Consider the following 14,581-nt stretch of genomic DNA (forward strand, 5'->3'; position numbering starts at 1 on the left):
CTAGATTTAGCATCACCTCCAAACAGCAGGGAAGAGGAAGGGAGAAGGGCTGTGGGTGGGCGAGGCCCGGATGCCTGTAGATTCCCAGTTGGCCCCCTCCCTCTGATTTGTCAAGCTGCAGAATGTTGGAGTCAAGTGTTTTATTTTCATTACAAATTGAAATTTCAATTGTTTCCCACTTCTTCCTTGTTGTTGTCATCGTTTAGTCATGTCCGGCTCTTTTTGGGACCCCATGAACTGCTGGACTTCTTCCTTAGGTTCAGTAAAAGACTGGGAGGGATTCAGTGGGAGAAGAGGAAGTAAGATGATTCCTACCTCACTTTTCTAAATACCCCCAACATCCACACCCACACTTACCCATTCATTCATGCTTTTCAAGGCAAGGACCATCTGCACACACCTGACCTTAGGTACCTGGCATGAGATGGGGGATGCTCTTTCTCTCTGCGATACTTCATTATTGACCTAACAGTAGCGGTCTAGGAACTCTTAAGACAGTGGAGGTTCTTACTCTGCCAGCATCCAGGGCAGAAGGGGACACTGCAGGGGTCAGGGGTCATACCCTGGCCTAGCCTGGGACCTGCTGGGCTGCCTAGGAGAGGTCATCTCACCTCCCTGGGTCTCAACCACTACTTTTGAAGCCCTAGTGTGTTGATTATGAAAGCTGTGAGAGTGTGTGCAAAATTCTTGACACAGATAAGCAAGGATGCGAAATTATAGGCACTCTGCTTTTAATTTTGTAAAAAGTGATGCATATGGATAAGAATTAGAAGGGAAGATGGAAAGAGTTAAGTTAGCATGGTGTGATTAGAAAAAAAATTATTTTAATATAAATTGAAGGGGCTTGAACTTGATAGCCACTGAAGTGCTTTCTTGGCAACAGCTTCTATTTAGGGAGCATTTGCTGTGTGCAGGGCCCTGTGTGGTGGTAGTTGAGGTAGGCATTGTTATCCTCAAGGTCACCAGCAAAGAAGGGCTGTGCCCTTGATCACAAATGCTTCCCCCTCTCTGGGAGCCTTTGATTTCACACCTGTACTTTCCCAAATCACTGTGTGATTTGGTACAGTTCAGTTCAGTTGCTCAGTTGTGTCCGACTCTTCGCGACCCCATGAATCGCAGCACGCCAGGCCTCCCTGTCCATCACCAACTCCTGGAGTTCACTCAGACTCACGTCCATCGAGTCAGTGATGCCATCCAGCCATCTCATCCTCTGTCATCCCCTTCTCCTCCTGCCCCCAACCCCTCCCAGCATCAGAGTCTTTTCCAATGAGTCAACTCTTCGCATGAGGTGGCCAAAGTACTGGAGTTTCAGCTTTAGCATCATTCCCTCCAAAGAAATCCCAGGGCTGATCTCCTTCAGAATGGACTGGTTGGATCTCCTTGCAGTCCAAGGGACTCTCAAGAGTCTTCTCCAACACCACAGTTCAAAAGCATCAAAAGCAGCCTTCTTCACAGTCCAACTCTCACATCCATACATGACCACAGGAAAAACCATAGCCTTGACTAGAGGGACTTTTGTTGGCAAAGTAATGTCTCTGCTTTTGAATATGCTATGTAGGTTGGTCATAACTTTCCTTCCAAGGAGTAAGTGTCTTTTAATTTCATGGCTGCAGTCACCATCTGCAGTGATTTTGGAGCCCCCAAAAATAAAGTCTGACACTGTTTCCACTGTTTCCCCATCTATTTCCCATGAAGTGGTGGGACCGGATGCCATGATCTTTGTTTTCTGAATGTTGAGCTTTAAGCCAACTTTTTCACTCTCCACTTTCACTTTCATCAAGAGGCTTTTGAGTTCCTCTTCACTTTCTGCCATAAGGGTGGTGTCATCTGCATATCTGAGGTTATTGATATTTCTCCCAGCAATCTTGATTCCAGCTTGTGTTTCTTCCAGTCCAGCGTTTCTCATGATGTACTCTGCATATAAGTTAAATAAGCAGGGTGATAATATACAGCCTTGACGTACTCGTTTTCCTATTTGGAACCAGTCTGTTATTCCATGTCCAGATCTAACTGTTGCTTCCCGACCTGCATACAGATTTCTCAAAAGGCAGGTCAGGTGGTCTGGTATTCCCGTCTCTTTCAGAATTTTCCAGTTTATTGTGATCCACACAGTCAAAGGCTTTGGCATAGTCAGTAAAGCAGAAAAAGATGTTTTTCTGGAACTCTCTTGCTTTTTCCATGATCCACCGGATATTGGCAATTTGATCTCTGGTTCCTCTGCCTTGTCTAAAACCAGCTTGAACATCAGGAAATTCACAGTTCACAGATTGCTGAAGCCTGGCTTGGAGAATTTTGAGTATTACAAGTCACTCAGATTCTGTGTTTCAGTTTTCCTTATCCGTGAGATAAGCATGATAATAGTACCTAACTCATAAGGTTGTTGTGATGGTTAAATGAGATGATACATGTATGGTGTGGTAGTGCCTGCCACTAGGCCAGCACTAAAGACTAGTTATCACTATTATTGCATCTACAACTCCTATGGCTGCTGCTATAGTGATGTCATTAAAAAAATTTTTTTTTTTAATTGGAAGAAAATTGCTTTGCAATGTTGTGTTGGTATCTGCCTACAACAATGTGAATCAGCCTTAATTCTGTACATATCCCCTCCCTCTTGAGTTTCCCTCCCCTCCCGCCTTCCCACCCCTCTAGGTCATCACAGAATGCCAGGCTGAGCGCCCTCTGTTATATAGCTCCCTCTGTTATATGTCAATGCCACTTTCTCAACTTGTCGATTCTTGTGTTAAAAATACTAGTCAGTTTCTTCCCTTCATTCCATCCGGTTGATAAGCCCTTTCCTTCCCTGTTTTTGATTTTTTTTTTTCCTGTTAAAATTAAAAAAAATTTTAAAGCAACTTGAAAATGCTGGTGTCTGCCAGGCTGTCAGTGTGAAGGCTGTCAGGGGTTTCAGCTGCTTGGCAGTTTGGCCTGGTTGGGAGCCTTAAAGTGTAGGGAACTGATCATCTGTCAGGGAGCTTAGTGGAGAAGCTTTTCTGTCAATCAACTCTGTATCATTTATCTGTTAGGACTTTTGGTTGTAAATGTCAGAAAACCAACTGCAAACTAGCTTATGCAATAAATGGGAATTTACTGGCTCATGTAGATTAAAAACTCCTGGGGATACATGGACTGCAGGTAGGGCTGGATCCAGGTGCCACACAGTGTCTCCAACTTTAATTCTTTTCTGTCTCTCTCCTCTCTCTCTCTCAGCTTCATTCTAATGAAGGGTTCTCTCAAGCCCCTGGTAACTCTAGAAGTACATCTTCACTGCTCTGTGTTCCACAGAAAGAGACATTCTTAATACTTCCACAAAATCCTAGAATGAGACTTTAGTAGACTGACTTGGGTCACACATCCACTCTTGAAACAATCACTTGAATAGAGCAGTTGATGCCCAGTTGACCAGACTTGAGTCATAGTGGAACCCCTAAAGCTGACAGCATGGCCAGCTCCACGGAGTCCCCTTTGACACACAAGGATTGATTCCTGACGTGAATCAGGCTGCTGTTATCATACTAAAGGAACTTGGATGGATTCAAGGCCGGCTAAAGAAAACGTCTGACCTTCTGAGTGGTCTTGGGATGAATAAAATAAACAGTGACCTCTGGCCAGTATTTACTGAGTGCTGGCAGTGTTCTAGAAAGTTCTAGGTCCTGGAGTCCAATAAACAAGAAAGGGAAAGGCAACGCTCTTACAAGTTCAGTTGCACTGACATCTCTGTGCCCAGGCACATCTTCCCGAGTGCTGTAAGACACCGCACCTTCACATTCTCGCTTCTCACACAGGTTGGAGTGTCGGGGAGCCAGAGGAATGGGCTCAGGTATCCCTCTTTGTTAGAGATTTTGGCTCAGCCTGGACTTCCTTCTGGACACAATATGTGGACATTGCAAGGCTGTACCTGTCATTTTTAGCCCCTTTCTGAAAAACTCAACCAGTTTTAGCCCTGCTTGGAACACTGCATAACTTTGGGCAAATCAATAAATCTGTCTGAGCCTTCCTTTTCTCATTGGTGAAATGAAACGGTTGGAATAGGTGATCACTGACGCATGCCCTTTATAGCACTAAGGTCCAGTGCATCTCAGAGTAGGGCGTGTAGGGGCGAGATAGGTGGTGAGAGGTGGAAAAGAAGGAGGATGTGTAACATGGCACTCAGCCTGTCCTTGGCGTTGGGAAGCCAAAGGGGAGTGGTGAGGACTGTGGCATGCAGGCCAGTGCGTTTACTGTCCACAGCTACAGGGAGTTGTTCAGGAAAGAATTCAGGCCCAGTGTTATCAGTGTTCAGTTTTTCAAGAGCCTGGACGTTTTGATTTTTTATCTGAAATCTCCTGGCTCTGAAATGTTGGCATCTCATTCAAATAGTTTTAAACACAGTGTAGGCCAATCAAAATACATTGGGTGACCCCATCACATGAGAGGGACTTTGGGCTCCAGGGACTGTGATGGGGATGGAGTCTGTTCACTCCAAAGCCAGCACTATGGGAATTCCCTGATGGTCCAGTGGTTAGGACTCTGCGCTTTCACTGCCCAGGGCCCTGGTTCAATCTCTGGTCGGGGCACTAAGATCCTGCAAGTTGTGCAGCACAGCCAAGAATAAATAAATAAATAATAGATTAAAGAAAGAAAGGAAAAAAAAGCCAGCACCATCCCTCATGTCCTCTGTAAAGGAAGGACCCTTGTCTCTGGGGGAAATGATCAGTTTCAATGCCTCCAAACTAAAGACTATACAAGGAGAGACAGTTTTAAGAGTCTGTGTCACTGAGTCTGATAAAGACTGCTTGGCTGGGCCAAGGCCCAGAATCTGGAATATTCCAGCTGATGTCAAGTCTCAGCATTGTGTCAGCTGCTACAGCTGAGCCTCCCAGGTCTCCCACTTAAGTTCTGGGAGATACCCTCTGCATCGTGGCCTCTGGGGCAGCAGGCTTGTGTGGTTGGGTGGGGAGCTGTGTTAGTTTGCTAGGATTGCCATGACACAGTACCACAAACTGGGCAGCTTCAGTGATAGAAATGCATTATCTCACAGTCCTGGAGGCCGGAAGTCCAACAGGCTGAAAGTTCCAGAGGCTGAAAGTCCCAGAGGCCGGAAGTCCCAGATGGAGGTGTTATAGGGCTGGTTCTTCCCAGGGCCGTGAAGGAGAATCTGTTGCTGTCTCTCTTCCGATGTCTGGTGGCTGTTGGCAGTCTTGAGTGTTCCTTGACTTGTAGGCGCAGGACCCCAGTCTCTACCTTCACATTCTCATGGTGTTCTCCATGTGGTGTGGGTCTGTCCAGATTTCCCCCTTTTCTTAAGGACACCAGTCATATTGCATTAGGATTCTGGCATATCTTTTTTGGGGGACACAATTCCATAACCCATAACAGGTGCTGAGTGGGGCCTCTGTGGCTTTGCCTGGGCCACCCCGCCTGCTCCCATCAGCTTCCAACAAAGTTCTTGTGCTCTGGCCCCCCCAGCCGCCCACTGTCCCCTGGCCCCATTCAGCTCCAGGGGTCTTCTTTCTGCTGCCTCCCCTCTCCCACCTCTTTCCTGGTGCAGGGCTTTCTCAGAAGATCTTTCCTCCTCCTGGAACAAGTTGCTGCCCCCTTAGTACCAACTCACCCTGTTGGTCTCAGCTGAAATGTAACTGCCTCAAGTGAGGCCTCTCTTGACCCAGACCCTCCCACTCAGACCGTACCCCTCCCAGGGTCCTTGTGTTGTTCTCTTTGATATTATCCTGGTTTTCTCCTCCAGTTTGTGCTTATAGAGTCACTTGTGTGCCTGCTTTTCAGAAATTACATTTATTCTGTTTATCTGGCATATAGTAGGTCCCCAGTAGTTACTTGTTGAAGGAAGGAATGGATGAGTGAATTTTCTTTTGGACTTCCCTCGGCCTCAGTTTCCCCAGGTGAGAGAGGATGTGGCTGGCCAAGCCTGTTATCCCAGGGAAGACATCATCTCTGGCCTTGGCAGCATCCACACAGCTATTTTGGGCCCCTCTGTTGTCCTGGAGTGTCTGCTGGGACCTCTGGGGAGCCTACAGAGGACCCTGTGACATGGGTCAGGGCATATTGCTGGCTTGCTCTCTGGCTACTTGCTGTGCTGAGGCTCCCGTGGTGGTGGCTTGGCACTTGGTAAGCAGGGCAGGTTGGAAACTGCCCCCAGGAAACGCATTTCCTGGAGGCCTGTGCACTTGGCTTCCTGGCAGAGGAAGGAGTGTTCCCTTCATCCTGGCCTGGAGCCCGGTCCGTCTGCTCCAGGAAGGTTCTGGTCCTCCGTTTGAGCCACCTGTGAAAGGGGAGGGAGTCGAGGGAGGGGTTGCCAGCCAAGGGCGGTAGGGAGGCTTCAGGGCCTGGGGAAGGAACCATGGATTGGGCAGGAGGCTCGAGGAGGGGACTTTTCGAATTTTTTCAAACCTCAACTCTCCCCACCGCCCCCCCAAAATCGAGTGTTTAGCTGTCCCTCTCTTGCAGAGGGCCTGTGAGGATTAAATGATAACCTAGACAGAGCCTTAACCATGATTGGTAAAGAAGTGCTCAGTTGGATGTAGCTGTTATAATGCAAACCACTGTCTTGTGTGTGATTCCACCCCCCCACCCCCTACCCCCAGTGTTGATAACTTTCATCAGCTCCTTTAAAGGCTGTGACCTCAGAGGATATGTGACCTTAAAACCAATCAGACTCCAGCTTAGACTCTATGGGGTCAGTGGTGCTGAATGGCCAAGGCCTTGACTGCCAGGTGGCCTTGAGGCACTGAGGTTTGTGTCCCTTGAGGCTCTTTCTTGAGACCTGGACACACCTCCCCCTCCAGTACAGAGGTCCCGACTTCCATCCCAACCACTGGCCCTGCCCCAGCAGGTGCAGTTTTTCCCTCTCCTTTCTCCTCCAGGCCTCAAGAGCCAAGGCACAGGCCAGACACTAGCTTGTCATGGAGACTGATTAAAAACAGCTTTGCCAGGAGTGGATGGCTTGGTGTCCTTGGCCTGGAGTGGCGATCGATAAGCAATTGTTTTCCTGTTGGCAAGAAAAAAAAAATTCTCCATTAACTTTATCAGGTGCTGCCAGACTAGTTTTCTTTTCAGGAACTCCGCAGCCCTGTCAGAAGTGGCCCTGGGAAGGAGGACGGGCTTTTGGAGGAGATGTAGGCCCTTGATGCCAAGGCTGCAGAACACACACAGGAGGAAGAACATTCTGGAACACAGCCTGGCAGGTCGTGGGCATTCAGTAGGTTTTTGTTGGAAGAGGAGGTTTTTGAGCACTTTAAGCATGCACCAAACATGAATATTGAGTTCTTAGCTCAGTTAATCTTCATGACTTGGCTGAGTGCCCATTTTATAGATAAGAAAACCGAGGCTGCAACCCCAGGCAGTCAAACTTCAGGGGCTCTGCTTTTCCATTTCTGGGAAATAAGGATGATAAAAAGGATATGTAAAGTAACAGTGACTGGGACTATGGAGAACATTGAACTCAGGTTGTGTTCTTTCACTGAAGAGAAAGCCAAGACAGGGGAACCATTTAATGATTTTTTTCTCAGATGCAGCCAGAGTGGGACAGAGGGTTAGGAGACAGGGTCAACTCTTCCCTCCTCCAACTGCTCCTGCAGTCAGGCCTAATCATCCTAATTCCTCTTATGGTTACAGTTAACTTTCTTTTAAAAATTCATTTCTGAATAGTTACTATTTGCATACTTACTTTTATAGGAGTAAATGTAAATATAGTGAAAATTTAGTCCCTCCCACCCTGCCCCCAACCCCGACTTCTGCAAACTGGTTATCTTCTCTTGAGGCCACTGTTATCATTTTCTTGTGTATCTTTTCAGAAATATGCTGTGCATACTCGATTATGTACGGATGTACAGTCCTTTCTCCCTGTGCCAACAGCTAGTGCCTTGGTTTTTTCCCATGGAACAGCATGTTTTGGAGCTAACTCATGTTAGGATGTACAGAGTCACCTCTTTTAAAATAAATGCATGATTTTTTCCTGGGCTACATTACCTCATTTTATTTACTCAGTCCACCATGGATAGTCATTTCAAACCACACTACCAACATAATCTTGTACATATATCATTTTTTATGTGTGAGATTGCCTATAGGCTAAATACTCAGGTACAGAATTGCTGAGTCAAAGGTATGTGCATTTGGAATTTTATTAGATAGTGGTGAATTTTCCTTCATAAGGATGCTACTAAGTCATTTGTTGTTTTCAATCTCTCAGTCATGCCTGACTCTTTGTGACCCCATGGATTGCAGCACGCCAGGTTTCCCCATCCTTTACCATCTCCCGGAGCTTGCTCAAACTCATGTCCGTTGAGTCAGTGATGCCATCCAGCCATCTCATCCTCTGCTGCTGCTTTCTCCTTTTGCCTTCAGTCTTTTCCAGCATCAGGGTTTTTTTCCAAAGAGTCAGTTCTTCACATCAGATGGCCAAAGTATTGGAGCTTCAGTTTTATGTCCTTCCAATGAATATTCAGGGTTGATTGCCTCTAGGATTGATCATCCTCCCCATGAAAATAGTGCTGTTACTATATTTTTTGTCTTTGCCAATCTGATAGTTGGAAAAAAGGTATTTTTTTGTAGCTTTATTGTTATTTTCTTAATTTTGGTAAAATATATATATAATATAAAATTTACCATTTTAACCGCTTTCAGGTGTGCAATTCAGTGGCCCTGTTTACATTCAGAATGTTGTGCAGCCATCGCTGCTAATCCATTTCCTGAACTTTTTCTTCACCCCAAACAGAAACTCTGTGCCTCTTAAGCAATGACTCCCTGTTTCTCTCTCCCCTACCCTCTGGTAACCTCTATTCTAAACGTCCTGTCTCTCTGAATTTGCCTGTTATCTAAGTGAAGTCATACAGTATTTGGCTTTTTAAATGTTTGGTTTGTTTCACTTAGCATGTTTCCAAGGCTCATCCATATTATAGCACATGTCAGAATGTTATTCCTTTTTATAGCTGACTGATATTTTATTGTCTAAACAAACCATATACTGTTTATCCATTCTTCCATTGATAGACCCTTGAGATGTTTCTAGCTTTTGGCTATTGTGAATAATGCTGCCGTGAACATGGGTGTATAAGTTTCTGTTTGAATCCTTGCTTTCAGTTTTTTGGGGTGTATGTATATATATATATGTGTGTGTATATATGTATGTGTGTGTGTATGTATGTATATATATATATATGGAATTGCTGAGTCAAATGATAATCCTACATTTAACTTTTTGATGACCCCCCAAACCATTTCCTTGTAGTTTATTTATCTGGGGCTGTGCTGGGTCTGTGTTGCTGCGTGTGAGCTTCTCTAGTTGTGGTGAGCAAGGGCTACTCTCTGGTTGCGTTGCTGAGGCTTCTCATTTTGGTGGCTTCTCCTGTTGCAGCGCACGAGCTCTAGGGCACACAGGCTTCAGTAGTTGTGGCTCGTGGGCTCCGGAGCGTAGGCTCAGTAGTTGTGATGCATGGACTTAGTTGCCCCACAGCATGTGGAATCTTCCTGGACCAGGTATCAAACCAGTGTCCCCTGCATTGCAAGGCAGACTCTTAACCACTGGACCACCAGGGAAGCTTTTCTTGTAGTTTGAATTTGCACTTCTCTTATTGTAACTGAGGCTGAGCATCTTGTCACATGATTGGGTACTTTGTCATTCCTTTACATGGAACTCTGTGGGTTCATAAATCATGCCATGTCTGGGCTAGGATGCTGTTCTTATTTCCTTAATGCCTTTCCCAGTCGTCTTTCCCTGCTCCACAAGGGACCCCCATCTGCCCAGTCATGGTCCAGATTGCATACATAGACATTATTCCATAAATACCTCTCAAAAATAAATAAATAAATAAATAACTCTCATAGTACTGACCCAAGAGGGCAGGTTGCATTTCTCTGGCCCTCAACCAGGCCCTCCAGGAAGCACTGGCTTTCTGCTCCCATCTGTGCTTTCTTCTCCACGACCCCTCACCACTGTCACCCAGTATCCTAAAGAGATATCATTATATTCATTCATAAAATATCTCTCCTCGGTCCTCACTGTTTTCCTGGCACCTTCGTGATGTGGGTGATCAGTGTGGCGCTGCCATCTGTGGATGTACTTCCTGAATTCCAGTGGTACCTGTGACATTTGTCCAGCAGAATTTGTCAAACATACGAACCAAAGGTTAATATTCTGTCCCAGAGACAGAAGGAATTGACAGTCTGAGGGAGTGTCAATCTCTTTTTTTCTTTTCCTAAATTCATGTAACATAAAATTAACTTTTAAAAAATGTATAATTCAGGGACTTCCCTGGTGGTCTAGTGGCTAAGACTCTGCTCTCCTAATGCAGGGGGCCCGGGTTTGATCCCTGGTCAGGGAACTAGATCCCGCATGCTGCAACAAAGACCTGCTTCAGCCACATAAATAATTAAATAAATATTAAAATAAAAATAGTTTAAAAAAATGTACAGTTCAATGGCATTTAGTCCATTCACAGTGTTGGGCAACCATCACCTCTGTCTAGGTCCAAAATATTTTCATCACCCCCAAAGGAGACCCCATACCCACTGGCAGTCACTCCCTATTTCCCCCAACACCTCTCCACTCCTAGGCAACCACTAATCTGCTCCCTGTCTGTATGGATTTGCCTGTTCTGAAAACTTCATATAAATGGGACATGCACATGTGATCTTTTGTGTCAGGCACCTTTCCCTTAGCATCATGTTTTTGAGGTTCATGGGGGTTGTAGCCTGTGTCGGTTCCTTTTTAGTCATATTCCATTGTGTAGACGGACCACATTTTGCTTATCCATTCATCTGTCAGTGGATGTGTGGGTTGGTTTTCTCCCTTTTGGCTGTTGTGAGTAAAGCTATTTGGGTATATACCTAGGAACAGAATTGTTTGGTCATATGGTAATTCTCTGTTTAATCTTTTGAGGAACCACCAAGTTATTTGATGTTAACTTCTTTTTTTTTAGTCTCATGTTTGCCTTTCATCTTGCAGGTACTAGTTGGGGGCTGAACTAGGGGAACATTAGATCATAGGTATGTGGAGCCTGACTCTTCACACAACACAAATCACCCAGGCTCACATACTCTTTGAGCGCCCGTTCTTCCTCTGGTATGACCCCTGACCCCTTACTCCTCAGTTGAGAATTGTTGGCCTGAGATCAGGCCAGGCGACTGGACTCCCGTGTGCATGGTCTTCACATTAGGAGACCTGGACAAATCCCTCTCCCTCTCTCGAGCCACAGTCTCCCCATTTACAAAATGAGGTTATAATGGCAAACCAACAATGTAGAGTGCCTGTGAAATTATCCTGATGTGTGGAAGATATGTTATAAACTGTAAAGTGCTGTCTGAATCGTTGCTTTTGTGAAATGATGCAGCCTAGAGGTCACCATGCAAAAGTGTTTCATTTCACCTGCCCAGCATTTTAAAATATTTAAAATAACTGCTGACTTAAACAAAAAAAAGAGATCTCATTTAACATCCTGGCTTTAGATCTTCTCTTGGGAAAAAAAAAAAGAGAGAGAGAGGTGAGGAGGTAACCAGACAATTCTAGGCTCCAGTCCTTGCTTAACAACAATTGGCTTGAGCTAGATCTAGGTGCTACCTCTGTAGGGGTGCGGGTGCTCAATTTTGGGGGTTTTCTCATACTTGGTTTCTACAGGTTTGAATTTGGGATTCTTGTTTTGTGTGAGGAGGAGCTTTTAAAATAAGGAAATGTGAAACTACCAGGGGCTACTGTATAGTCCAGGGAACTAGATTCAGTGTTCTGTGATACGTCATAGGGCTTCCCAGGTGGTAAAGAACCCGCATGTCAATGCAGGAGACACAGGTTTGATCCCTGGGCCAAGAAGATACCCTGGAGGAGATTATGGCAACCCACTTCAGTATTCTTGCTTGGAAAATTCTCTGGACAGAGGAACCTGGCGGGCTATAGTCCATGGGGGTCTCCAAGAGTCAGACACAACCAAAGCGACTTAGCATGCACGATGGGTCCTAATGGAAAAGAATATAAAAAAGAATGTATACAATACATAACTGAATCACTTTTGCTGTACAGCAGTAACTAATGTAACTGCTGTGTAAATCAGCTATACATTAAAAAAAAAAAAAAGGATACAATGAGGAAAAGTGCCCTAAGCTCTTGTATATAGACTCAAAAGATGTATGATCACACAGTTTTTTAAGCTTTTTTTTTTTTTTTAAGGACGTCAACTCAAAGCAGGAATGAAGTATGGGCCTGGGCCAGCAGGAGAGACCCCTCTTGGCTATAGCCCTGCCGCCCAGGGTCGGGGCAGCTGACCTTTCCTCTCCCTGCAGGTGGCGCTGCTGCCGGATGGGAGTGCCTGGGCGCGTCTGTGTTGCATGAGGTCCGCACATGCACCATGTCATCATGCATCTCTAGCCAGCCCAGCAGCGACCGGGCCGCCCCCCAGGATGAGCTGGGGGGCGGGGGCGGCAGCAGCAGCAGCGAAGGCCAGAAGCCCTGTGAGGCTCTGAGGGGCCTCTCCTCCCTGAGCATTCGCCTGGGCATGGAGTCGTTCATCGTGGTCACTGAGTGCGAGCCGGTCTGCGCTGTGGACCACGGCCTGACCCGGGACCGGCCCCTGGAGGCCCATGGCGGAGAGATCACCCTTGACGCCTCGGGGTCTCAGGCCCGGCCCCACCTCTCCGGTCGCAAGCTCTCTCTGCAGGAGCGGTCCCTGCTGGATGCCAACGGGCGCTGCGTCTACCCGGCGCTGCCCCACTCGCCAGTGGGCTCCCCGCAGTCCTCGCCACGGCTGCCCCGGCGGCCCACGGTGGAGTCGCACCACGTCTCCATCACTGGGATGCAGGTGCGTGAGCGGCGGCCCCTGGTGCCCTACCCTACACCCAGAATGTCTCTACCTTGGGCTGGGGTCCCCCGGAAGGATCCCCGTGCAACCAGTTGACTGGAAAGGCTACCCTAGGAAATCCAGAGAGATGTCAATAAAACATACATGATGGAGCCAGTTATCACTGTGGACAACTGGGGCCCCCCGGCTCTGGGCAGCCCTGTGGGACAGTGTAGGACATGAGCCCCAGACTTATTCCACCTGAGGGTGAGGGAGCTGGGCCTTTTACACCAGCTGCTGGCAGTCCCTGGACCCAGAGCATCTTCCGGTCAGAGAGAGCCTCTAGCAAAGAGACCCTCATGATGGCAGTTAGAAGTTGTGCCAGGGACTCTGAAATGGGGCTGACGGGTCAGTGAGAGTCCTCAGCACTGTAAGTGCACTTCTCCCATGATTTTTACTATAAACTTCTGGGAGGTAGGTTGAAACTCAGATCCCCAGCTGGTTCACAGGGCCTGATCCCCCCCTACCCCACCTCCTACCTTTGTACTGCCAACTCAGGGCTCCAACCTTACCCACTTCTTTGTCTTCCTCAGATGTCCAAGCTCATTCTCTCCCTTAGGCCTTTACCTTCTTATGCCCTCTGTTTGAAACCCCTCCCTCCTGCAGATCTCTTCAAGGCCATCTCCATCTGGCTTCCAAATCTCAACTCAGATGTCACCTCCTTGGAAAGGCCTCTCAGACACCCCTTCTAAGCAGCCTTCAGCCCCTCTCTGGCCTGTTGACTGTCCTTCATAATACTTGTCACCATCTGATTATCTGTGTCTGTTAAGTTGTTTATTGCTGTCCCCCTGCCGCCCCCAGCTAGGATGTTAGGAACAGTCCTGTTCACCACAGGGTCCCTAGCACCTGGCATAGTGCCTGGTGCATGGTGGCTCAAATTCCTTGTTGAAGGAAGGAATAAATTTGACTGGGAGAAGGCTGGAAATCCAGAATGACATTCTAAAGGAGTTGATATTTAACTACCTTCTGAGGGCTAGGTATAATTTTCTCAGTTGGAGATGGGTACACACTGAGAGTTCACTGCAGGGGAGTGAGCACAGCATGAGCAAAGACCCCCAAGGGAGAAAGCCATTTTAAAATTGTTATTGTTTGTTTCATTTCCTAGTTTATTAACTAGCCACAGGCCACCTAGGTGACAGAGGTAGTCTCATTCCTCTAATATTTTAGTTTTAAAAGTATGATTACCATACTCCAGCTAAGTACCAGCTATGTACACCAACATATTTCTTTTCCATAGAATTCAGGATAGGTTAGGGATTCAGTTAGCGAGAGTGTGGGGCCCCAAAGGGGAACACTGTGGCAACAAGGCTGGAGGGAGAATTTCCGTTTATATCAGCTTAGAGAAACAAATCTCCCAACAACAGTGGCTTTAACACAATAAGGCTTATTTATCATGTAAAATAAATGCATAGGGTTAGGCATTGGGTATTGGTGAGATGGTTCTGTTGTTGCTTTGGTCCTTAAAACCTCATGATGTCAAAATGGCTGTTGTGGCTCAAGCCTTCACAGCTCCATTCCAGGCAAGAAGAATGAACAGGGAAGGAAAGCAAAAGCTGTGTGCCTCCTGAGTCAGTCCTCTTTCCTGGAAACTCTACCCAGCAATTTCTACCTGTCTCACATTAGCCAGAACATAGTGACATGGCCACCTTAGGTGTAAGAGAAGCTGGAAAATTGCAGTTTTCCAGCCTGGACTGTTGCCACCCAGTGTTCCAGTTATAAGGAAGAAAGGAGAGACTGGTATTTGGTGGGCAACTAGTCAT

General features: G+C 46.7%; 1 protein-coding gene and 1 non-coding gene across 7 annotated transcripts in view; both read left to right on the top strand.

The window, feature by feature from the left end:
- CAMKK2 (calcium/calmodulin dependent protein kinase kinase 2) overlaps window positions 1–14,581 on the top strand; it is a 52,600-nt gene that overhangs the window by 5,640 nt on the left and 32,379 nt on the right. For all 6 annotated transcript variants that reach the window (XM_061383829.1, XM_061383826.1, XM_061383828.1 and 3 more), the window contains exon 2: window positions 12,268–12,782. In XM_061383829.1, the coding sequence (XP_061239813.1) occupies window positions 12,333–12,782 (450 nt within the window). In that variant the 5' untranslated portion in view covers window positions 12,268–12,332. The remainder of the gene's footprint in view (window positions 1–12,267; window positions 12,783–14,581) is intronic.
- On the top strand, window positions 10,247–10,319 carry TRNAR-CCU (transfer RNA arginine (anticodon CCU)). Its single transcript has one exon. It is a non-coding gene; the product is annotated as a tRNA-Arg (tRNA).

The sequence above is a fragment of the Bos javanicus genome, chromosome 17, assembly GCF_032452875.1.
Source record: "Bos javanicus breed banteng chromosome 17, ARS-OSU_banteng_1.0, whole genome shotgun sequence".
Classification (NCBI taxonomy): domain Eukaryota; kingdom Metazoa; phylum Chordata; class Mammalia; order Artiodactyla; family Bovidae; genus Bos; species Bos javanicus.